General features: G+C 39.7%; 1 protein-coding gene across 1 annotated transcript in view; it reads right to left on the bottom strand.

The window, feature by feature from the left end:
* The window catches only part of Dad (Daughters against dpp), a 121,655-nt gene extending 103,992 nt beyond the window's left edge, over nucleotides 1-17,663 (bottom strand). Inside the window, exons 1-3 of the mRNA XM_069116195.1 lie at nucleotides 17,346-17,663; nucleotides 5,761-5,813; nucleotides 695-4,224 (exon numbers count right to left, since the gene is read on the bottom strand). Coding sequence (XP_068972296.1) covers nucleotides 695-1,598 — 904 coding nt within the window. The 5' untranslated portion in view covers nucleotides 1,599-4,224; nucleotides 5,761-5,813; nucleotides 17,346-17,663. The remainder of the gene's footprint in view (nucleotides 1-694; nucleotides 4,225-5,760; nucleotides 5,814-17,345) is intronic.
* Nucleotides 17,664-26,044: the final 8,381 nt, after the last annotated feature.

Here is a 26,044-nt window from a genome sequence, read left to right as displayed (position 1 = left end):
ATCTTATTTTAGATATGTATAGATAAGTAGAAAATATAAAAAAGTCCTACATTTTAAAAAGTATCAGAAACTTATTGGATACAGGAAGATTTGATTAAAAGTACGTATACTAATAAAATATAGATAATCTCATAATCTTTTAACCTTTATGTATATGTGCAAGCAACAAGTAAAGCTACTTTTTTATTCCGGAGAAATGATTTATCTGTTTTACGTATTCCAACTTATCCTCCGATAATCTTGGATAGAACCGTAATTAAATATTTTCAAATCTTATTCATTTAGTCGTATTAATCGTATTCAAAGAATTATTTTCTTCTGGTACAATTATAATATTTTACACAAAACAACAATAATATTCCAAATCTTCTCATAAATATATCAGGATGTGTTGCTACAATATTTAATCATGTTCTACTATGTAAAAACAAAAGACAAAAAGTAATGCTCAATATTCAATTCCTCGCCACGTATATGTAAATGCAGTGTATTATAAAATCGCTAATAATTAATAATCTATACAAAGCGAACGTCATTCAACAAATTCACTGCATTTAAATAACCACCTATATGTTCGTACATCTAGAAACGAATTATCATCGTCGTTTAAAATGGTTGATCCGTTGCAATCAGAGAGATGGTAAAAAGAAGAGCGACGCGAGGATAAAAAGAGGGAAAAGAAGAGATTGCTTACCGGGTTTGCAGAGCCGGCTCCAGTGGTAAGGGTTGCAGCATATGTATACAGGGTCTTTAGCGGAATGACAGACAGGAAGTCTCTTGAGCTCCGACGAGTGGGCGAGATCCGGCCACCGCCAGATCTGGCAGCAGAGCAGGTGAGGATCGATCGGCGCGTTGTCATGCGAGCCGCGTGCAGGTACTCTGCATCGATCCGGCCTTATCGGTGACGCGCACGAATCCTCCGATCCAGAGTTTTGATCGTCGTCGTTCTCCAACGACGAGGAACGATGATGTCTAGTACGATGATGTCGATGATGATAATGATGATGGTGCGTAGGATGATGATAATAGTGGTGATGATGGTGGTAACGATGATGACGATAACATTGTTGCTGTTGTTGCTGTTGCTCGGAATCGTTTCCGTCCTCGGTGTGCTGACGAGGCACGAGGACGCACGAGCCGAGGTCGGCGCCACAGCTTTCCACGGTGGTGAGTAACATCTCTAGTTGGTTTTCCTTGAGCGATTTGAGGAGCGCCTTGCACCTCAACAAACGAACGGGATCCTCGTCATCGTCCTGGCTCAAATCACCACCGCAGCAACCTGGATGTAGTTTACTCGACGAGATACGGCTACCTCCACCTACGCCACCTCCCCCTCCACCGCCAGCGCCACCACCCCCTCCTCCCCCGCCGCCGTCGACTGCACCTCCTGACGACGCTCCACGCGCTCCTCTGGTTGTTTGGCCCGTCGTTGCCGTCACGTTGCTCGTCGTGTCGTTGTCGGTGCCGCTCGTGTTGTTTGCGCGATGAATACGTGACGAATCCTCTTGAGCTTCACACTCGGTTTCATGCTCTCCACGGACCTTGGCCTTTAGGAGACGTCTAGTGAGCGCCGTCCGTTTGCTCCAGAACATGAACATGAAACAGGATTTGCGGTACGCGCATTTGGGGGCCAGTACTTTTCAACGTAGCCGCGCGGAAAATGAGAAATATTTGGAATCGGCGCCCGACGCGACACCGTCACACCACCGCGCACTGGACACGCCACTTTCCTCCTCCCCTCCTCCACCACCACTACTACCACCTCCTCCTCCTCCACCACCTCCTCCGACGCCCCTTCCTCTCGCTCCTCTTCCTCCACTATTTCCTCTACCCGCGCCGCCTCGTTTCTTTCCCTTTCGCGTTTGCCGAGCTTCCCCGCGTTGCCGCTCCTCTTTCGCCAACGTGACGACGACTACGACGAAAAAACGGAACACGAGAAGTATATACACCGGCGGTTATACACTCTGTCAAGAAAAAAACAAACACCGCCGCCTTCTTCTGTCGACGCACATACGATTACAGCTGAACGAGGACGGTCCCCAGCGAGAAACTTCCGACGGGGCCAGCACACGCGCGTATATTTATTTACGCTCTCTGCGGATTTGATGCACTTTGGATCACGGTCCCGAAATAGTGTGACAGTCCCCTGTGACACGAACAGCAACGTTCTCTTCGCGGTAAATCTGCTTTCGAACGGCCTAACGTGCGTCACTTTTCTCTACTGTTCTCGTGAATGCTCTGTATTGTTTGTCCTTTCCTTGGTTTTCTCAAAGAGAAAAAATTAATATTATCAATCGAGAATAGCGCGTGGCAAGCAACAAGGTAGGTCGAAGTAGAATAACGAAGGATAGCAGCTTCAGTCTCTTCCTCTTCGTGTCGATAACTTTTTCGAACCAGTAAACGAGGTTAGGTCGAATACCGTTTACCGACCTTGAACTCTCATTTACCTATGTGCCACGGTATGTATACACAAACTGGCCGGCTGATTGGTGACGCGAACAGCGTGCGCGCGTGCGATCCGTTTACATGTACGCGAGCACACGCCAATTCGTTGCGACGATCTCGATCAGCTGAAGCGCCACTTCATTCTCGCGATACTCTCCTTCAAACGATTCTGTTATACACGCCCCGTTGTTATTGTTTCGTTACTCGAATGTTACTACGTTATGTACGTTGTTCGCTAGTAAATGACACTTTAGCGAGGACACTAGAGAAAACCTGCGTGTCGTGTTTTAGTGGTCAAATCGTATTATCGCCCTCGATAGACAAAAGATACTCGATAATTTGTTCAACGACGAAAGAACGTGGCGTACGGTATATAAGCGAAAAAAGGCACGAGGGTTTCTTATGCTGTCTCGACAGTTCGCGGACGTTGTCAGCTTTCGTTGTCCTAAGAGACGTACACGGTGCAACGGTCGCCAGCGGGGTTACGGACGCGCACTATTAGTATCATGATACACTTCTTATCCGTTGGCTGTAGCAGAGCACGAATCGGTCGCGCGCGCACACACGACACCGGTTCTTGACTTTCCACGATGTGTATATCGACAGCGATGTGGTGTCTTAACCTCGCGACCCGGCACACAACCACGAACACACACACGCGCACGTATATAATACGTATATCGGCGCGATTCGCCTTACGAAAAATTGTTTTCTATCGCTGCGAATCTCTCTCTCTCTCTCTCTCTCTCTCTCTCTCTCTCTCTGACTTTTTTCTCTGGTCGTTTACGTTTCTCTTACGAGACGAGTCTGGTAACGTTAGGCCAGGACGGTTGATCAATGTCCCTCGAATCTCGGGCGGTTAAGCCCTGTAGAATACGATAGTGTCGTTTTCTTTCTTGATATTCCTTTGCTCGTGCCGTCGCCAATGCCGGCGCACCGGCACCACATAACAACAACGACGACGACGACGACACTTTAACCTCAAATCCGAGATTGTCGCGTCGATCACTCCCCGTCATCCGTATACGCGTATCACCGAGTGACATTTTCCGCTTGCATCGTCCGTCTTTCTCTCCCGTCTACTTCTTCACTGTTGCTCACACTGTTCACCGTAACACTTGTCGCTCGTCACCCATCGCCGTCGCCGGCCTGCGGGCTTATTCGCGCGAGGCGACCGCGAGGACGCGCACTGTCACATTCTTGAAATCGCTGCCCGGAAAGCCAGCGAGAACGAGTGAGACACCAACGGGGAGGGATAACGTGTGAGCAAGACAGACAGACAGAGGAGAGAGCAAAATACACATGAAGAAAAAGAGAGTAGGGAGGGCTAGCGCACGTAGATCGGATATATAACTCGCGGAGGGCGAGAGAGGTCGAACGAGAGTAGCGCTTCGGTTGCACGTTTAAAACTTTCGGTACGGTAAAAAAAAAGTTAATTGATGCAGCAAAGGGAAAAAATCAAATTCAGAGTCTCACCGCGACGTTACACTTCGACTTCAAACTGTTTCAAATTCTTCTACTGGCGGACGTTTTTGTCTTCGCGCACAGATACTGACGTCGTCACGGGGCAAACTGTTGCGAAGAACAACCACGATTGCGGCCGTAACACGACTCGACTCGGCTCCGCTCGACGACGCGACTGAGTGGTACGCACGAGGTCTCCGTCATGAGCGCACACACCGACTTCCACCGCCTCTTCCTCCACCTCCTCGTCGCTGCCGTCGCTCGTCTCGTCCCGTCCGTCTCGTCTCGGCGCGCCGATACACCGACTGCAGCATACTAAACACACAAGGGAGATTGTTAAACATGGCCGTCGCCGCCGCGCCATTATCTTTCGCGTTCGCCGTCAGAGGCGCCACTCACACGCGCTCATATACTACAGACGCACTATGATCGCTCTTTTCAAAATTTTACTATCTCCATTTTCTCTTTTTTTACATTTCTACTATGGATATGTCAGTCGTAGAGCAAGAATAGAATATCCAAATTGTATAAGATCCATTTGAAAAAGTATCCGTGAAATGAAATAAAAAATTCTTCCAAGATACTTCCTTCCAACTAATCAAGAAGTTATAGAAACATCCACATTAAAAGTAAAAGGCTTGAGCAAATATCTAATATGCATATTCATTACAAACAATTTCGGTAAAGAAATGTTTGATTAACGAATTAATGTACGAAATAAACGATTCTCGAAGCATCATTCTATCGAAAAAATTTTATACGACTACCATCTCCTATTATAACTCCTATAACTAACCAACAACTTCACGTTTTCATAGAATAACAAATTACGATAATGATCATTACATCACGGATTATTAGACTATTTATGCAAATTCAAATTTTTATATGTGTAACTTAGACAAAGACTTGGATACAAATTAATTTCATCTTCTAAATAATATAACAGAACTACGAACATTTTGCAAATATTTTACAACGTAAAATATGTATATATATAAAATAGATAAGGCATAAAATTAAAAAAATAGGACCTTGGTAGAAAATCGTTTTACTACCAAGTATTATATAAATCACTATATTGTGGATATTTGATATACTTCTTCCATATTCTTTTATATTATTTCATCAAATCTCCTATAAATGCATAAAAATCCGCAGTCTAATTACAATAAATACTTTACTTTAGATATCTTGTATATCTACACATAATAAGTACATATCATACATTCCGTATGCATTTTTATACATTTAAATTTCCCATAAATGCATACGTAATGTAGCCATTATTTTACTCGTTCATTCAGAAAGGAACGAATTTTTGGGAAACTTTGCAAATGAGGATCGATGGATCGTAAATCTTGTGTGGCCCGCGATCCGTGCAACTGGAACACGTTGTGGAGCAGGATAAGATGTGGGACGGGAAGGTGGCGATGACAGAGGGTGAGGGAAAGACGCGAATAAGGACGGGGGGAAGTTAGCCCAGGCAAGGAGGGGGGCAAAAGCAAAGCGCAAGGTGGACTCGTCTGAAGACGGGGGGCGTCAGCCGGTCGGTCGCGGTTACTCGGGCGGCCGAGCAGACTGACGCCAGCGCCTCTGCGTAGCGCCAGCGCCAGTCACCGACAAGTACTCCACCCCGAGGGTCAACATTCCACGACGAATTTCAGTCATGATATGTATTTCTCGTAAAGTAGACGACGCCCGTTTCAACGTGTCAACGTCGTCGAATGACGGAAGAATGTTAAAGAAGACCGGTCCGTTGGTCGGACAGGAAAGAATTTGCCCCGTCGCTTTCTAGATGACGCTTTCCGTTCTGAATAATACCGATATGCTTCTTTGGTACATACTCACGCGATTTTAGATTCAGTACGCAGGAACGAGCGCTTGCGGGTTCATTGGCGGGCCTGTAACAGAATTTTGAATTTCATTATTCTTTTATGGCGCCGTTTGTATTCTGCGATCGAAACGAAAGTGGGTTAAGAAAACTGTTAAATTGCGATAAAAAGAATTAAGAATATCATGCATTAAGAATTGAAATATTATTCGAAAAATTTGACGAAATTAGCGATGTAGATTTATGTCGTCGATTAACGTAATCAATAAAAATTAATCATTGGCTAATGGTGTTAATTTATAATTTCCAATTCTATAATATATAACGAACGTGTTTCTTAAAACACTTGGCATATTATAAAATTACATTCATCGCAAAATAAATAGTTTTAAATGATAGTAATAATATTGGTGATTTTATCTGTAATTTATAAAGTTGCAAAAGCTGTTTGTATGGTAATGACGTATAATTTACGCCTTGTAACTTGTCAAGGCTGATATTATCGTGCAAGAGGGTATAGATATTTGTTTTCCTTTTCTTCGTACGAAAAATCTCTTCTATCAAAAGATTCTGATATTGTTAACAGAATAAGAATTGTTGATCGATCGTGTTTTAGATTATATGTGATACTATGAAGTAAAATTGTAAATCGCACGATATTGTAAAAAATTCAAAAAGATAGAAGAATACAAATTCACCTTATAAACTTAGTACTTTCTCGTAATAAACAAAATAATTACTAAATTAAATAAATAAATTACTCTATTCCATCATCGATCTCCATCAATTATACTTTACTAATCTCAATAACTGTACCTACTCTCATCCAGTTAGATTAATTATAAATTGACAGAAAAGCTGTTTCATTTGATCGATCATATTTTCTAACAATAAACATATCCTATTGTTCAGTAACCATATCTTCGTTCGTTTCAATGAATCTGTGTCTATCCATTATCCGATTAGATCTGTCATAAATGACCGATAAACTGTTTCAACAAGGAATAAAAACTACGAGAAGAAGATCTCTCTCGTTCGAATTATCCGTCCATTTGTCACCGTATCCTGGACAGATAAGAAAATCTGAATCGACCCTGTCCTCCCGTGCAAGCTAACGGTGGCGCCATTAATTTATTTCACGAAGCCCATATTGAAAATGACTTCGGAGGATAAATCAGCGTCTTGATGCATTAAAGTTCGCTCTTTTTTTTTTTGCCGCCGACGTTGTTCGTTTTCTTCAGCGACGTCTAGACGCGTTATTTCACCGTTGGAACCCGCTCCGAAATGATATAGAATTTAGGAAGTTATTTAGTTATGTATGTCTGGCGTCCTGAGCTGGCTAGTAATCAGGCGCCTGGCCTCCGCAAACTGTCCCTCGCTCTTTCTCTCTTTCTCTACCTCTTTCTTTCTCCACAACCGCTCACCATTTCCCCCCTTCTTTTCCTCCTTCTTCCCCCCCGCCCCTTGTTCTGATTTTGTCTCGCTTCATCGTACGTCCATTCGGTAAAGCCTGGTAAATTCTCCAGGGCCGTCCACGTTCTCGGTGCCTCGGTGTCTTGGTCCAATTAAAGTGTTGATCAAGGTGCCCTTCGCTCAACTTCCACGTCACACAAAACGAGCGTGTATTTCTAGCTTGTATCCCTTGGGACTACACCATGCAAGACAACAGGCATTTTGTTCGTACGATCAGAGAACTGATTGCCCGACGACAGTGAGAAATTCTGTTTTCGCGTGGCTTTGTAATAACGTCCTATTTTTGTTCTCTTTCAGATCCTGTTTTCCTTTGTACAAGATCATTTTCGAGAAATTCTTTCTTCTGTGATAATTTATATAGGTGGTTGGCAAAGGTGGTTTCATCGAATAGCGACGAAGTAATAACTCTGTTCAAATTTTAATACTTACTATCGATACGATTAATTTTATTCAAGTATCATCGAACGATCGTTATTTAACTTCCATAACGCAACAATGGTATTATTTAAATCGTTTGTAGAAATCAATTAGCTGCAGAAAGTAACGTATGACTATGAATCTATATTTAAGTGTTGCGTATGTGTCTATTTTATCGTTGTATAATTCATTGGCAGTTATTAAGCAATCTATTTTTAGCGGTTATTAATTCTCAATTATCTCGCTGGAATAAAAAGTTGCAATGAACCGTAATCTTTTTCCTTATGAGATCTTTTTGTTTTTAAGAAAAAAATCTATGAACGAAGGAGATTAAAATAATCCGAACGTTTCAAAAAAATAAAACGATGTGCATATTACGATATCTTATCTCAAGAATTCTTTTATACTCCATTAACAAGTACTTATTCATTGAAAACTGCTCTCTCGTTACATCTGTATTATTAACCATTCACCCAGTGGGTTGTATGTAAATGTACAAGCAACTCTTATACTGATAAAAATACAGCTACGATTCGCATCAAACAATTTCGAGACTCGTAGCTTATAAAATTTACTTGTGAACGTTGTTTGTTTTACTGTTATAGCGAATACTTGTTACTTATAATTTGCGAAACTCTCTTGAAGAATTTTGCTTCTTTTATTGATTCTATAGTTGTACTACTTGTAAAGCTAAATCTAAAACTCAAAACTTCGCTAATGATATTAATTCTATCGCTGAGAAAGATTCAGTTATATAATATACGTTACATCTACATATAACTATGCACATTCTAAACCAATCAGAAAGCAAAAATCGATCACGATCGATACATAGGTTAAGTCATATTCGAACTTAATATGCGACGAAACCGATGCGTTTCACAATATTATTACTCAGTTAGCTGTTGCGACCTCTTTGTACAAGTATGTACCTAAAACGTATAGCAAACAGTAAATGGCGAAGAATACACTCGTAAAACACAGAGTATTTGTGGCTGTTATAATACAGAATTAAGCTGTAAAGAAACGATTGTTTTATATTTTTATTTATTTATTTTAGTTTTATTACTGACAGGGTTCGTCATAGCACAAATATTGTCATTTCTTCGTGACGAGTACGCTCGCCAAGAGTCGTTGACTGCTTTGCAAACAAAAGCCTAAATTGTCCAATCCTAAACCCAGAGTTCTAAGTCCAAAGTCCTAAATCCTAAAATTCCTAAACAAACAAAATATGGCGCGGACGAACCCGAGTCGGGTCTCGGTTCGACGAGTTCAGGTCGAATTGTACGTTTGTCCCTCCAGAGTCAAGCTACAAAATTATAAGCCGTAGCGGATGACCATTTCGTAACGGGCCGCACTAGCGTAGGAGCGGAACAGGTCGCGCGAGCGGATACGCGTCGCACTTTTGCTTCGTTCTATTTCCAAACACGAAAATTATTCACGTTCTCTGTACCGGTAGCACGGAACACGGCGCCGTTCTTGACATATCGTGTCCGATGGCACCGGCAGTCGCCCGAACGGTCTGTGGTAATGCATGCGAAACATTCGCGAGGACGAGTCGGACGACGGTCTAACATAAACACTGGCGCCCTGAAAGACAATGTGGAAAGGAATGTCACTCGCGAGGAAACAGAATATGTCGGATGACATCACTTGAAATTGTACGCGTTTGAAGTTCTGCTGGATATTATTAGACTTGGCGGATCTTTATGGGAAGTTTGAAAGCGCAAAAATGCACAGAGATATAGTACTCTTCGTGCTACTTAGTAAATAATATAATTTTCTATCTGCAGTCTAGATAAATGTCCGTCAAATATGCTGGATATTATTTATTATAAAATATTTGATATCATGTATCGACACTGGTGTGCCAGTGTTCAGTTGAAATTCGAATAAATAAAAGGAAATTACCTATCAACGTTTGAGTAGATTAAGAATTTATAAGCTGTTAAGAATGTAATCCAGAATGAAATCAGTAAAGTCCTTAATCCCAGTATTTCATAGTATTTAATTCATACTTAATATAAATATCTAAAGGAAAACCTATTTCATATTAACCACGTACATATCAAAGCATTAAAATAAAAATTAAATATGAAAAATCCTAACTATGCCATAGATTACAAGCATATAATATGCAGATATCCAATTATTTCCAACAACCTGGCTCAACAACAATTTTTCGTTTCGTAAAAGCTAGTTTCTCAACAGCATCAAACAGAATGTTTATTATCCATAATTTTCTACAGCTATATGCGAAAGGATTATAACTTTCATCAAGCAATAAACTAATAAGGAAACTGGAAGTCTAATCGGACAGCGTGTGCACAGCTGTGTATGTAATAACCATAACGAAACAAGGTTGCTAATCGTCGTTTAATATTCATTGTCCAAGAAACCGATCATTACGAATACGCTTCGGGCTCACACTGGCCGATCACGATTCGTACGACCGAGAAATAAGAAAAAAAAAGAGGATGGAAAAAGAAGAATTAACACGATTAAGAGCATCGTGACAAGCGCACGCAAGCAAGATGGCACACGCGTGCAAATATTTCTCATTGGATTTGTTCGAGGCATGCCGTACAAAGTAAGGACGCGATACTTTTCTTTGGACGCCGCGATCCAACCCCCGACGGCGCCGCTGTCAACGCTCGAAATTCCTACCACGACGACGAGAACGATCGCCGTCGTTCTTCGAAGCGGCTACTCACAATTCCACTGTAATTCATCTTCCGCGAACCGCAGAGACGTTTCCAAGCTATTCTTGGTCTCCGGTGGAGGCTGACTCTCGTTGTACCCCCGATGAACCGGTACGATGCTTTGAAACGCGTGTCAAAATGACCGATCATCAAAATTTCTGCCCGCTTCCTTGCTATCGAACCTGACTCGAACCAGTCGACACGAGTTTAAAGCTTGAAGTGATTTAACCCTCTGTAACGTCACGCGTACGTATAACTTGCAAGTTGCAGATATTGATATAAGATGTTTCCAATTTTATTTTTTTAACCCTTCTCTGTAGAGTTATTTCAGTCATCTCCATCTTTCCGAAATTTTTTTTTGTGGTCCTGAAGTATAAGATATTTTCTCATCCTTTCGTTGTTACATCGACACGTTCGTTACTATCGACGCATACGTTGCGTCGTCTTAATTCTCTAGAACTTAGTCGCTAGACTTTCAACAGTATCTTCTACACGTCTACGTATCTTCATCTACATAAGATACATACGTTCTACATCTTCAACGATAACTACTGACGCAACTTTTGCATTCCAACGGTTATCAGACTAATTATTAGCGAGTGAAAAGGAACCGAACTTGTTCTTTTCAATGAAATGACATTAATCGTAACTTGAACTTTGACTGATTTCGGCATTTGTACTATTAAATTTTCTATATCGTATTTATTTTTACTTCGTCCTATATTCTATAATGCTTCCCCAAATTATATTCAGAATGCACGCAAGCTTTCAAAAATTGTCTATCTGACGCGTCACAAATTTCTTTAACAAAATTTTCACCAGAAACTTACGAACGCCAATCGGATATCACTGATTGCTCTTATTTCGTTATTCTCGTAAACAGTTTCTTTCCATAAGTAAGTTCTTTCATACATTTTGCATCGTTATTTTGTATGAATACAAACATTCGTTCAGTTAATCGTGTTCCCGATAATTGGAATTATCACGTCAATTATCACATCAATTATCAGCAGCTGTGCTATTTTGCTTTAAATAAGGATGTACACGATCGCGAAGAGATGTTTTTAAGGTTAAACGAGCAAAGGCCATGAAAGTTGCTGATAATTCCTCGAAAAGGTCAATGGAAATTTTGATTAACTGTTCAGTCAACGGCGAGTAATTAATTGCATTTCCGTGTCTACTTTCTCGGACAGTATCTAGCCACCTGTCACTGTGGTTCGTTTGCACGAACGTTTATGGAAATTCGAAGGCATTAACGATATCCGTTTGCGAATGGAAAAAGCTAGTTGTCCCCCGTGAGAGACGGGCACCATGTTCGCCGGACCGTGCGTAATCGTCTACATCACTGGCGCCTATCCCTACTTAATTCTTTGTCGTAAAACAAGGTGCGACATTTATTTTTCCGGTTGCTGCCGTTTTTAGAAACCTCTATATCTATCCTCGCATGCTACTCATTTGCCACATTCTCCTATCATCGCTAGTATTTGTATGAAGGCGCCAGTGCACGTCGAGTTCCTGTGGAATTTTAATTGTTTATAAATTGAAAAATTTGTTTATTATACAATGACAAACGTTGCCAGTATTCGCTTTTCAGAGACAGAAATATAGACCAATATTCTTTAATTTCTATTCGTTACGTTTCAACGTATTATGTAATTTCTATGAGTATGTCCGTAATTTTATTATAATTTCAAAGAATTTCGCTTATATCGTTGGTCATATTAAAATTACAGAAATAACGTTTGATCATTCTTTCCTATTATCTTGTCTAACATTTATATAGTTAATTGTATAAATAAGCTTCCAACTAGTTCTTCACATTTTGTAATACTTGTTCGAGTTGTGCCACCCTTGGAACACATACGCGAACTGTCCCTTCTACCACAGTATCCCCAGTAGATTCGCGAGTTAAAAAGACTCTGCTACGATTCTCGAATTCCTTACATACGTCCCAAACTCGCTTGCGTTTCATTTGAAAAACGCCTTTGAAGATTGAACAAAAGTGTGCAGAATAAGATTAAAACTAGAAATTACACGTATCGATAACGATCTTTCTCTTATCACTTCTAAACTCCTTTGAAACCTTCTACCGAGAGAAAAATATAATTCAGTCTAGAATGAGCCGAAGAAGGTAGCAGGGTTAACGGACCCCGTTTCAGCGATATATCAACGTATTCCAACAATTCCGTGGAACCGGACGGTGAGTAATTCGTGCACCTGAAACCCGAGTCCGAGCCGGCATATGGGCAGGTTTCGCGCAAAATAAAAGCATCTATTTCGTTTCTATTTCGGTGATCGCTCCGACCCGTGAGTCTCGTCACGCTCTCGTCGTCTCTCGTGGCCCATTATTTCGACCAGCGTCGCGTTTCTCCCCATTCGAGGAGATTCGAGGAATCACGAGATTCCTACGATACTAACTCGACCTTACATCCGCTGCTTTTTCTTTTCTACTTGTACACACCGGATGCGAGGAACCACAGGTCGAAGCCGGAAGACTCCACTTTCGGGGCGCCGGACGCGAAAAATCAGCTCTGACATTCAAGAGAGAATGAGAGAGAGAAACAAGAGAGAAAAAAAGGGAGAGCTCGGAGCGTTCAAGCACCTGCGCGAACTGCGGAGAACGCTCGCCGGAATGAGGCATGTTGCGACGGCACTGTGTAAAAGCAACGACGAGTACGACGTGGCCCGATGGGTGGGAGAGGTATGATGGGACAGGTGCGGCTCGTAACTTCCTGGATAATATCGGCCGGTCCGGACGCGCGACCGGCGCTAACGCTGACGCTTACGTTAGCGGTGGCGCCACTCGGATCCGCGCCGTAGGCGCCTGTCCGTCCCGTTCCCCTCCTGCCTCCCGCAGACGGCGCACGGTGCACCCTCTTTCGTGGCTCTCTCTCGCGCACCGCTGTTCACCCATCATTTCTCTTTGGCCATAATGCGTACGAATGGCCTCCACTAGCGATGGGACCAATACAGCAACTTCAATTTCTTCAACTGCTGATATATGTTACTATATCGATGTGTTTGAAATGATCGGCAAAATAAGAAAATACAAGTTTTGTACAGAAAGCAAGTGAATAATGCGAAAATAGTATATCAAGGTTCTAGATATGCTTTTCTCGAATCGACTTATATCGCGGATAAAAAATGTATCTATACACGTGATACTCTGTCGATGATTGTATTTGTGCACTACTTAATTTAATCCAGGTACGCTATCGATCGTAAGTATCAAATGACAGGCGTTGAAATTTTGTAGCGTAAATAGAATATTATCAGCTGCTTTTGTTTCTTGTCTGGTTTGATATAAATCGGTTATTTAATTCTCGATATATGTAGCCTGCGACGTGAGATATCAAACTAAAGTAAAATTTGTTTAGAGTTTCCCTGTAAATGTAACCAACAGGTGTCCTGGATACACATGACCGACATGAACGTATGGTGAATTTCGTATCGTTTAGTATCTGGTACTTTCAAGTACAGATAAAAATTTGATACGATGATAACAAAATGCCTGGTCGGAAAATAATCGTTCCCGATACTTTTTGCAGCTACTGTACGTCGGTATTTGCTACGTAATCAAATTGAAACTTGTACGTTAAACACTGAAAAAAATTGAGACAGTAACGAAACCTTGAAACTTGGCTTGAAAATGTAAAAATGTCAATTTTTCCTAAAATCATTGAGATACTTCTAATTTCTTTCACATGTCACACTCCTTTATCATACATAGTTCATCGGCGGATTGTTCGAACGTTTCGAGTATAGGATTGGTCCCATCGCTATATTCCACTCTTCTTACGTGTCCTCGCCACTTCTCAGACAAGCGTACGATGTTGCTAGCAAAACCTGCACCATCTTTATTCATGCACACTGGGTAGTTGACGGGAGGCAAGATGCCGAGGAGTGCACGTAGCAAGTATGTATGACCGAGGTGCATGCATACGAAATTGCAAAAATGCACATCGACAGCGGGGAATTTAATATTTGAAAGGAGGCCTCATCGGCTCGGTGTTTGAAGTCGCGATGCCGACAGAATTATTTAAACCTATTAAGCCACGATTTTCAAAGCGATACTTAGCGAACTATAACGTTCCCTCGGTGTACGCCACATTTGCATATTCCTTTATGCTAACGGTGCTTTGTTCGGTGATAAATTGAGACCTTTTCGAAAATAATAACCCGAACGGATAAAAATGGGAAAGTCGTGTTTCGAGTTACGTACTTACAAATAGAACTGAACGCATTTAGAAGGCATGGAGCAAACCTTTAAGAAATCAAGATTTTCTAACCCTCGTTAAGTAGATCTCTATTTGCATAGTCTTTTGTACGATGTGTAACGTAGGCGCGTTTGGGATTGATTTTGTCTGCTTTATTTCACGATTAGCTGAAAAACTGACGCAAAGGTCATACAATTTTAACGAAGAAGCGATGTACGGTACTTCGTTCGATGATATTTATGATAATTGCGACGTTTTAGAGAAGTGTTTGAAACTACTTACAATTAGAGCTAAACGATCCTTTTAGAAACCAAGATATTCTAATTCTCGTTAACTACGATTATATTTGCATAATGTTTTGTGGAATATGCAACGTAGACGTATTTATAACTGACTCTGTTGCTGTGCTTTATTTTATCGTTGGTTCAGTAAACGATACAAAGGTTGTACCTACAATTTACGTAATGGAGAAGTGATGTACGGTGCCTCGTTCGATGATAAATCGAGACCTCTTAGAAATCTATTTCAAACTACTTGTACTTACAATTAGAACTAAACATATTCGCTTCTTAGAAACCAAGATATTCTAGCTCTCGTTATCAACATTTGCATTTGCATAAACCTCTTTTATTATATAATGTGCAATTTAAATATGTTTATAACGAAATATATTAATAATTATTATCGAGTAAAAGGCTGAAAAATTCTAATTTCTGCCATTTTTATTAATTTAATTATATGAATAATTATAGACATCATTTTATTATATTTATATGTAGATATTGAATTTTACAAAATATTTAATAATATAAATCACTACAGCTATACTATACAGCTTACTGTTAGCAATATAATCCGATGCAAATGTTGAGATATCAAATACGAAAATTGTAGTAGTTAATGTATCATTGCTTGACGTTATTGATTCGATATCCAGCATTATCAAGATCCTTGGATGAACGTATCTTAAGAAAACGTACGACATCCCCTCCCTACCCCCCTTATTCTATGCGATCATTTGTTCATATACAGCGAATCGCTTTCCCTCAACGTCATTTATCAGAATGTGCCTTGTATGCACAAGATGAGCGGAGCGCAATGTCAATGTTACTGTGACGATAATGTCGAAGGTTCCGATGTACATCTACATACATTCATGTGTAGATCATGGATATAAATAACGTAATACGGGACATGAATAACGTAATTCCTTGGGGGACCGACAGGAATCTAATGGTACCTGATTGAATTTCATTTTATGTTTAGATACTGTTAGTTGAAGCTGTTTCAGAAGTAGGAAAAAAAGATAGAAGTAGGAAGAAGTATGAAAAGGTGTCACAGCTAGATAGAAACATGACTCGATGGGATTGTCATTGAATTCAATTGTTATTAATTCTTTGATAAGTAATAACAATTGTAAGATGTCGTATCAGGGATTTCGTTACATTTAGAAATGAAATTGATTTTTATTGCGACTTAACTTGACAAAAAATAAAAATTAGAAATATCGATATAAAAATTTTAAATGAATGTAAAAACTCAAATATGTATGTAGACATCATGTACAACGATATGAACTTAAGACATAATCTATACGTTGTACTTTTTATATATTTTTATGAAACTAGTCGTGCAAAATATCAGTCACTTTTTTCTGCGAGTATTAAACTACTACTATAACTATTAAAAATAATTGAAAACTGAACGAAACTAAAAAACCTATTTGCATGAATTAATAAATTGAAGTAAATACTAAACTAATCACTAAAATTAATAGAACCTTCTTTACTTTAATATTTTACTTTTATTTTATAGAAATCGATTTAAAAATAAATGAAAGATAGTACCTGTTGGTCTCTATGGAGACTGAGAGGTTAAAAGTTTAAAAGATAACAAAAATTTTTAATTAAAATATATGTATTTTTGTTTCGTAAAGTTTAATCAAATTTTTCTGCACGCAGATACTCGATAAATTCCTTCTCTTCTAACCACGTGGTTGCTACACGTATGATATCACTGAACTCTCGTAATTTCTTACCTGTTGCAGCGGTAACCTTCCGCTATTGGTTAACTATTGCACATGCGCCGTGACGGAATTCGAGGTAGAACTTATAACAATGACTCCCGTAATCTAGAGTTCAATGCACCAAATGTAAAACACGATGGAATTTAATGTCAGTTCATAAATACTCAAATACTGGATATACATAATGTATCAACCTAATGCAATCTAGCGTTCCTTCGTACAAGTTTTATATTTAACCTTAAATAACAATACCAAATATTTCTAGTTCTTTACTAATATCTGTCTTTTAAATATATGAAAAAAACTAAACAAAATTTACAACAAATTGCAAAACTTAACAAAAAATTAAAAATGAATTTCGTATTCTTTACCGTTTGTATTCTCTAAAAATCGTTTATAGGAAAACAGTAACATACTTTTACTACGCCAACAATTAGTCACGAAAGTGACATAAATCAAAGCCGCTAGGTAGCACTCGAATCAGCTCACCGAATTCAAATAATAACCATTACTCTACACAAACATAGCACATGTATTAAGATTAAAGTAATACGTATTTGCTATGAGCTTTTCATAATTGGATATCCTTGTTAAAAAATCCTTAAATATTAACAAAATAATTGTAACATTTACTGACAAAAAATATTATATCCCATGTGAATTATGAACGCTTAAATATACATTATCATACAACGCTAACCCAAACCTAACCAAAACCGAATCTACCACCGAGAAACATGAGAACATTTCATAAATATGATTATTACCGAATGACATAAGTCTCACTCTCTGCAATTCAGTGTCCGCAACAGATTATGAGAATCTCCGGCTGCCACAGTCATAAATTTTTCCAAGCGTGCTCGAAACTGACTACCGTAACACGTACCGGCACTCGAAACTACATATTAACCGCGTTCTCGCGTAGCGCGGGAGATTTAAACGGCGCGCACCGCCGAATCGGTCGAGATTCCCGTTATCCTATGATGCTTTAGTTTTGCAGTTGAATCCGAGGAACGAAAACTCGTCTGGAATGAAGATTTGGAAGACAAGGAATTGAAATAAACAATCGAAGACCGACTGCGTCGATCGTCGAGCGTCGACTGGCCGCGAGCCCGACGACCGCGCAATATGTAGCGTTGTGTAGAGAGGACGACTGGAGCCTGTCTGCTCACCCCTGTGGCTGTCTGTTGCCTAAGGGCGGCCTCGTCCGGCGCGAATTCGCGGCGACACAGCAGCGGCGCGCCAGTAACGTGGCGACGCGGATCTTGACGCCATTCTCTGAACACGTATGCGTTTCTGTACGTGTAGCTACCCTCTCGATACGCTTGTGTACGGTCGTGAGCATCGTGATATCGGCGCATGGACGAGGGTGGCGGAGACAGACGGAAAAAGAAAGAGATAAAATGATAGAAGGTAGATGTACGTGTATGCATGGGCAACGAGGAGAGCACGTTCTGGCAATCGTACACACGAAGGTGCTTGACCGAGTGAAGTCGAACGACTAACCGTATACGGAGACTTTTCTTGCTCCGAACTGGAGATAAACAATGTCATTTGTGCTAGCTAGCATCCTCCCGTTCCGGGGCTCCGCGCGCACCGAATCGGGGTTCTTTCCCCCCGTGGACGTAAAACACGGCTAAATCGACAGTCTTCGCTGCCATCGTAAACACGACCGGCTTCCTCTTCTCGAATTGTTTATGCTATTTAGCTGATGGAAAATTTTTATGCTGCTGCCCGACGGTCATTAGCGATTCATATTGAATGTAAGGATAGAAGCATATATTATATTATTACGCAATGACCTGAAAGTAGTTAAACACTTGTTATACAGAATTTTTTAATGAATTTATGAAATATTTTGAAATTTCAATAGGAACGGTAATGGGACGCGATTATCGCGATTATAATATGTAGTAAAATTTGAAACTAATCCAAAATTGAATATAGAAGCTACACGACATTTATTGCGAACATACCCCTAGTGACAAATTAATACACAGCGTGAATAGTAGTCGTAAACATAGAATTAGTGCTAAAGATAGTCTCATTACATATTGTGGCTTGTTAATATGTATAGTAAATAAATGCTTTGATGACCTTTATAAAGTGCATGCTTTCAATAAATACCTTGCAACTTCTATATACATTTTCACATAATATAATCACGATGATCGTGTCCCGTTACAGCGTCAATGAAATTTCAAAATGTTTTATATAGTACAAAAATATATATAAAATTTCCAGAAGCGTTTGAATATTTTCGTGAACCAGTGTACATGCACTGTACACGTTTGTTTAAGGTTTTTATTAATCCCATTTGAATCGTAATTAATAAATGCTATTACTACGCTACCAAAATTGTGATATCTGATCTTCGGCGGGAAACATAGATTTTGATTCTAATCGATCCAAATAGATTTTTATTTAACCAACAATTTTTTTCCACAAAGATAAATATAAGATCCGGTGATTAACACGATTAATCATGAATATCACTACGATGTGTCATGATGCTTACGTATACAAGGAAGGAAGAATCTTTAAAAAAAAGAATCAATTTTATTCTATTTTCTGTTTTACCTTTAGCTATCTTTTATACTGCTGGAATGTGGAATGAACTATTCTATACTGGAACAGAGTACGTAACACGTTAACCAATCCGTAATCTTCAGGGCACTCATGTTTTTCCTCCGCTAAGTAGGTACACAGATAAATGCTAAACGTATGTTTGCTTGTTTCGTTAAAAGTCAAATACTATTTCTGGCGAGCACATACATTTAAATGCATGCTTCGTTTTGGGCGGGCTGCGAGGACGGAACGTGGATAATGATAGCGACGGGGTGCAATGGAATGGGTAGGATCATTAGTGCATCTAATTCCGTACCGTTGGAATGCAACATTATAAATTATCCGACGAGTCTTGATAACCAAAAATTTAAGTGCTTTCAAGCATCATTCGCTTCACTTGATATTTAACACGTTATTTAGAATTAACCTATCAATTGCTCCTCACGTAATGTTTGAAAAACTTTAAACAGAATTACAATATTTTATTAACTTGTGTTTACGCTAAATAAATATTTCATTTTGTTTTCCTTAACACTGTGATCATAATCATTATTTATTTCCCCTTTAGTATTTTAAACCAAAATTCAGTTCTCAGAGGAGTAAAACCTATTAATAATATTCCTCGTGTAAAATATAAGATACAAGTTAGAACTAAATATTTTAATTGAAACTGTTAGTCCGTTTTAATTCATCTGTAACCCAGTCGAGAGTCAAATATAATTTTCTACGTGCAACGATGCCTTATCAGATTTGTTTGATTATATTAGATTCCTAAAAATGTATTCCATTGCAACATGATCCTATCATTCCGTCTCGTACGAATAAAAGATCGCTCAGATTCTAAAATTTCGAAGACTTTACACCATCGAGATCATAATAATCCCTCGTCTTTTACTGTCGTTTCTTTCATCTTTTATTACATCGAATATTATTTAGGAAACTTACAAACCGAAACAAGGTCTGCCGGATACTTTTAGACTCCACGGATTATTGCACATTTGTAACGGTACCGGTGATTTCAATTTGTTGCCAAGCAATCAACGCGCGTTAGCGATTCCATTTTACGAGCACCCTCCGCTCAGACTGTTGTACACTACATACAGGGAGAAGCAAGAAGGGACGGTTATAGCATCGTGATATCAATTCTCTTGTAATGACACAATCGTAGCCAGTCAGTCGGATGTCGGTCTCGAGTGTGGGTGGAAGAGGTGATGGTGACGATCTAGGTCCGGCTTCGTTCTCCAACTCGTTGTTTATCAAACTCCCCTTCGCATAACAAGCATCAAAACACTTGGCGCCCCACGCTGGAGCCGTCGTAGTCATCTTCCGCCCCAATGGTCGCTTCTACTTTTCGTGGATATGCCGGGGGTAGGCGCTGGCATGGGTTAAAACATGGGTAACCGGGAGGGAACAATCTCTATACACACAGGCGCCGTCTCTATCCGCCAAAAAAATGAGTTATCGTGCTGGATCTAGGAACACAACAAATCGATCGTTCGAATCACCGTTCAATACAGTTTTATATCTCTGTAATGTTTAACAAATGCATATGGGGTACGTACAATGAGTCCTCTTACATAGAACTTGTTATTTGTCCAAATGAATATCTGCGTAGGTTTTATTTTTTAATTCTGAAGTTTCTCATATCTTAATCTTGCTTTCGTTTCAGCCGAAAAGAAAGACTTTAGAAGGTTTTATAAAAATCTTGAATGTGAAATTTTCTGAATGAATGTCAATGATTTTCTGATATGTTTTTTAAAACTCGAGGAGTCTCTTAATGATAAAAAAAAGTATGATTTGAAAAATGATCTAAAGATTATGATATGACAGCAATGAAATAATAATGAAATTGTTAATAATGTTTGGCAATATTACGATAGAACGCATGGAAATACTTCGGTGGGAGCGAATGGAATGTAAACTATTTCCAATTATGCACAGGAATATATTATAACGTATATATAAGACATATGTATCTATGTATTAATCGAGTATGTTCATTTTATAAAAGTTATTAAATACAAGATTCAAATAACACGTATATCTGTTGTAAGTTTCTCGTGCTTAAATATCCTTGTTTAAAAATCCTTAAAGATACAAATTAACTGTAACACTTTCTGACAAGAAAAATGGCACCCCATATGAATCATAAACGCATAAGTATATATTACCGTATAACGCTGTTGCATTTCTTTGATTAAAAAGCAAGAAGCTAATAACCTTTCACGCGTCCAGACTGACGCGACCTTAATTTCAATCGTTGATTTATTTACGATTACCCCGGGGTCCGGCGTAAGCGTGTTTCAAAGAGGAAAAGTTTCCCCGTGGTAAACAGGTTTTGAAAACATTTCTTTCGGTTTGATCGATATTACATGAATTCCGTAAGAACCATAAAACCAAACGCCATTTCCCGGAACAAACGATTCTTACGATCAAACAATCAGAAGGGGCAGGGGAAGGGAGCGGGTTCGTTCGGTTTTTCCAAAGAGGAGAGACGAACCAAAGAAGAAAGCGGAAGATAGTAAAGACTCGCTGGCACCGTTCGCCGTGCAGGTCCGAGATTCATAATTATTCCTGAACAAAACATCATGCTATTGACGTATACTGGGATCGAGAAATTCAGCTGACAATACCAAAGCAAACATGTGTCGGTGTGTAAAGAGGGATGCGATAGGGCTGGAGAGTAGTAAGGTGGTAGGGCGCCCTCCAGCTTGGCGACCGATGAGCAAAGTTCCCACCCCCGTCGTGATGATGCCACGATGCCAACAGAAGAAGTATTCTTGCATTGGTCGACGTCGTCGTGGTCGTCGTCGTGGTCGACATCGTCGTCGTCGTCGTCGTCGTCGTCATCGTCTTCGTCGTGGTGTCGTGGGTCGACCAGTGGCGGCGACGGTGTCGGCGACGTCGGCGACGTTCCACGGTTGGCGTCGAGGTTAGCGCCGGCCGGTCGCTGGAATCGGCGCCCGGCTGTCTCTTTCTCCCTTTTCGTCTCACTCCACAGTTTCGTCCGTCTGCACGAGAGAGCCGGCCGTCGTTTCGTCGTCGTCCGTTCAACGGCGACGACGTGGCTCTGCCGGCTGTCGCCGACGCCATCCGCCGCTTCTGCACCACCCCTATCATCCCTTGCCTTTTTTCCACCGCTACCCTGTCGATATATTCGACGACGATGTGTTTAGATAATGAAACTCTACTCTTCCAAAAAATTTCCCGCTCGAGTCTCCATTTCGATCCCCTTCCACGTAAGGCACACTGTCAATGTGGAAAACATCGAACTCCGTCAAGCTCCAACGCGACACACGGCTGCTGCGTTCTTTCGCGTGCCGCACGCGTTAAACACGCATTCAACTCACTGTTAAGTCTCGCTTGGATTAGTCGTGTGACGCGAATTCGAGCACTCGAAGATTTGCAACAGCAAGGAGGCAATATTTAAATCGTATTTATTGAAATATTATAATATAAAGATATTAGGTTTCATATTCAAAGGTGTAAAAGTTTATTACTACGAATATATTAGTTGATTATGAATTGATGAATGAACGTCAAAAAAAGTGATTGGATTTTGACCGAGTTTGAGTTGATGTTTCGTTGGTTTAACTTCCCAGCTGTAGTTTTCGAAGTTAAATATTCCTAGCGAAAATTATTGCTGTTTTTACCACAAAAATGATTGATTTATCTTTAACGTATCGAAATTTAATAGTACTCTGACACTCTCACGTATAAGATCCCTCGTTATTTTGTATACGAATCACGGGATTTGCATTAATTATGGGCATCGTGTTGTTTTTATACAGGTTTCTTTTACAATAGTAGTGCGTTTTGAATACTGATAATGGTTTTAAATGTTCGTAACATAATTTCAATTTAAAAGTGGATGTAACTAAATTTATTGCATTATTAAAAAGTGATAATCAATAAGAAAAATCAGATAAACATGATTCAAACATTTATCTCGAAGCAAAAATCTTCTTTGATATTATGAGTTATACGCCGTTGAATTATTTATTATTTTTCTTTTTACGTAATCACGCATAGATGTCGAGACATCAAATGCAAATGCTGACAAACTGAAACTAATTGAACGTCTCGAACATAAATAAACTGATTGATATTTGCATTCCTTTTCATATCATGACATATAATCATTCTTTTATGATGTAGATTGTAGACTGAATAATGTTAAATTGACCAGGACCAATAAAATTGTGCTATTATATTTTATAGCTGTCATAAAAGTCTAAGAACTTGAGCAAAATTTTTCTAGTGAATCTATCAATCCTTTTCTCGTTAAACGTACCCCACAGATAATCGCCGTGTCTGGTATCCTACATCAGATTCGTCTATCCACTGAAACACGCTAAACTTTGAATAAACTTTAGACGAACATACTTTAGAAAAACATCCACAAAACAAACATAAATACAAATTATCATATTAATGGTATATCTTTAAGCGGTAATGTATATTAAGCGCAAACGAGGGACTGTTTTGTCAGTAATTAATCGGTAATGTATTTTTCTTTACCTTTACCTCCTATAATCATTTAACAAATTGCAAAATTTTCCATTCCTCCTTTACAAAACTCTATTACAAAATTTACTACAAAAGCGTATCAGCATAATACTACATTTTTCAACAGCCATTCCTCAAACAAACTGCCCGCGTTCCACCGTCAGCGAAACCGTTCTCCAGTGGGCTTTCTCGGTAATTACATTTTCAGGTTCACGTTGCGTCGTAGGGTCAGAAATCATGGTTCCACGAACAGAGGAAGATAGAAAGAAAAGCTCTGCCAAACGGCGAGCAAGCGGAGCCAGCGAAAGTTTCGCTCGATTGGTCGTGCGTCGGCTCGTCCTTCTCGTCTTGGTGGAGCAGGGCGTCCGAAACTGCCCTGTCTCGACGCCGCTGCTGCCGGCTCCTCTATACGCGTCCTTCCCTCTGATCTCTTCCCTCGCGTTCCCCTCACGCGCGGACCATCCTGGCGTCCCCTAACCCAAACCATTATCTGTATACCACGATTATAAGGCAACGGGACCGACAAACAGGCTTGGGCCAGACCCCCTGGCACCCTGATCGCAACCTCGCCTCCCTCTTTCTTCTTCTTCTTCTTCTTCGTCTTCTTCCTCTTCTTCTCTTTTCATCCGTCGTTTTCCTCTACCAGTCGCCGCGTGCTTCTACACCGTCACCGACTACGCAAACAAACCCGTACATCGACTAACATAACTTAACAATCTCCCCCCGCCCTCCTGGTTGCTTCTCTCTCGTCATACTTTCGCCCCTCTACCGACCGCCAATGCACTACTACCAGCGCACGGTCGCAGAGGTTGTTGCTACAACTGATTGCTCCTCGATGCACCATGGACTTACCACCCAGTATCGGGCGGCGTCGTTGCACGCTCGCCTTCAGGCTCCTCGTTTTCGTCTTTCGGAGAAAACGACGCATTACACAGTACGACGATACTTCTCGCAAATTATTATGGTCCTGGCTCTTGATAATTGTTTTTCCGACAGACTTTATGCCCTGGTACTGCTACACATAATGGTTCACGGCCCCGACATCGGACGTTTTATTTTTACGCTACTTTCGATCTTCGAGACGCGAGCCTACCTTTTTGACTACGCCGCCCGCCGCTGGCAAACCGAAGAATGCACCGAACTAGATTTTATGCTCCTCTCGACGGCTAGTCTTCACCCAGTGGTGGAAATTTTGCTTCGTTCTTCCGTATTTTTCAAATAATATATGAAACTTTGCCGGGGAGGTACTATGAACTAGGTGGAAGTAGGGCTTATAACGCGTAGATTCTTTGTAGGACTGTGCTTCCATCTCTTGTAAAAATTTTAATGAAATTTATGGTATTGCTATTTTGTTTCTTTTCTTGATCGTTATAGAATCATTTTTATATTTAATTTTAAATTGAAGCTACTGATAGATGGAAGTACTTTTTGAAATTTTATAATTTCAATTTTTTCCTTTTTTGTAGCAAAATGGATGATCGTATGTTGTTTATATACTTGAACAGAAAATTAATTTAAAATTAATTGATTAATTTAAAAATTAAAATTCCGGTATTTTGTTTCCTTTTCTATATATAGTGAAATAAATAACATATATTTAAATTAATTTAAAAAATGGAAATATATATGTTTCCAGGAAAATATTTCTATAAAATACAGAAATTGAAAAATGTTGCGAAATTTGTAACGTTTAAAATGCCTATTAAATATCGTGCAATATATCAACATTAATTGAAAACGTTACTTTATTGGCACATTGAATTTTCGAAAGAAATACATATATAATTTAGGTATGCGGATTAAATGCTCGTTTTGTCATTTTTTTCTGTCTAGTAGAATGTTGTAGACGCGTCTATGCAGTTTGCGCAGTTACGAGTCAAACCGGTTTAAAAACCAGTATCGCGAATCCTATTAATGTAAAGAATTTTACTTTTATTTCCATCTCTTCAAAAAATATCAAAATGCGCACACTGCCTTTTTTGCGATAATTTTAAATCGCATTACTTGCATAACACATAACTTAAATCATATCCACAACTTCACTGCATACTTTCAAACGTAAGATTATCATAAATATAATTATAAATTCTTATCACAATATGCCTTCATCTTGTGGTATTTTACAACATAATCTTATCGTAATTGAACCATATTTTATAGAAAGAACACATATTACATTCAAGTAAATACATGTTTTATAAAAAGATACTAGATCTCTTTAACTTGCGCTCGGTAATTTATATTCAAATTCTGACAATGGCCGAAGGTAGTTTAATTATCTTGTGAGAAATTCTCAGCAGGTGCAGCACAGGTGTACGCTTATTATGAACACCAACGTGATAGATCAGCCGGTAAAGAAATTCGGTGTTCCCAGAGAAAGAAAATTAGT

The sequence above is a fragment of the Bombus flavifrons genome, chromosome 7 (assembly GCF_040668555.2).
Source record: "Bombus flavifrons isolate JBK064 chromosome 7, iyBomFlav1_principal, whole genome shotgun sequence".
Classification (NCBI taxonomy): Eukaryota; Metazoa; Arthropoda; class Insecta; order Hymenoptera; family Apidae; genus Bombus; species Bombus flavifrons.
Note: the sequence above shows the minus strand (reverse complement) of the source record. Positions and strands in the feature narration are given on the sequence as shown.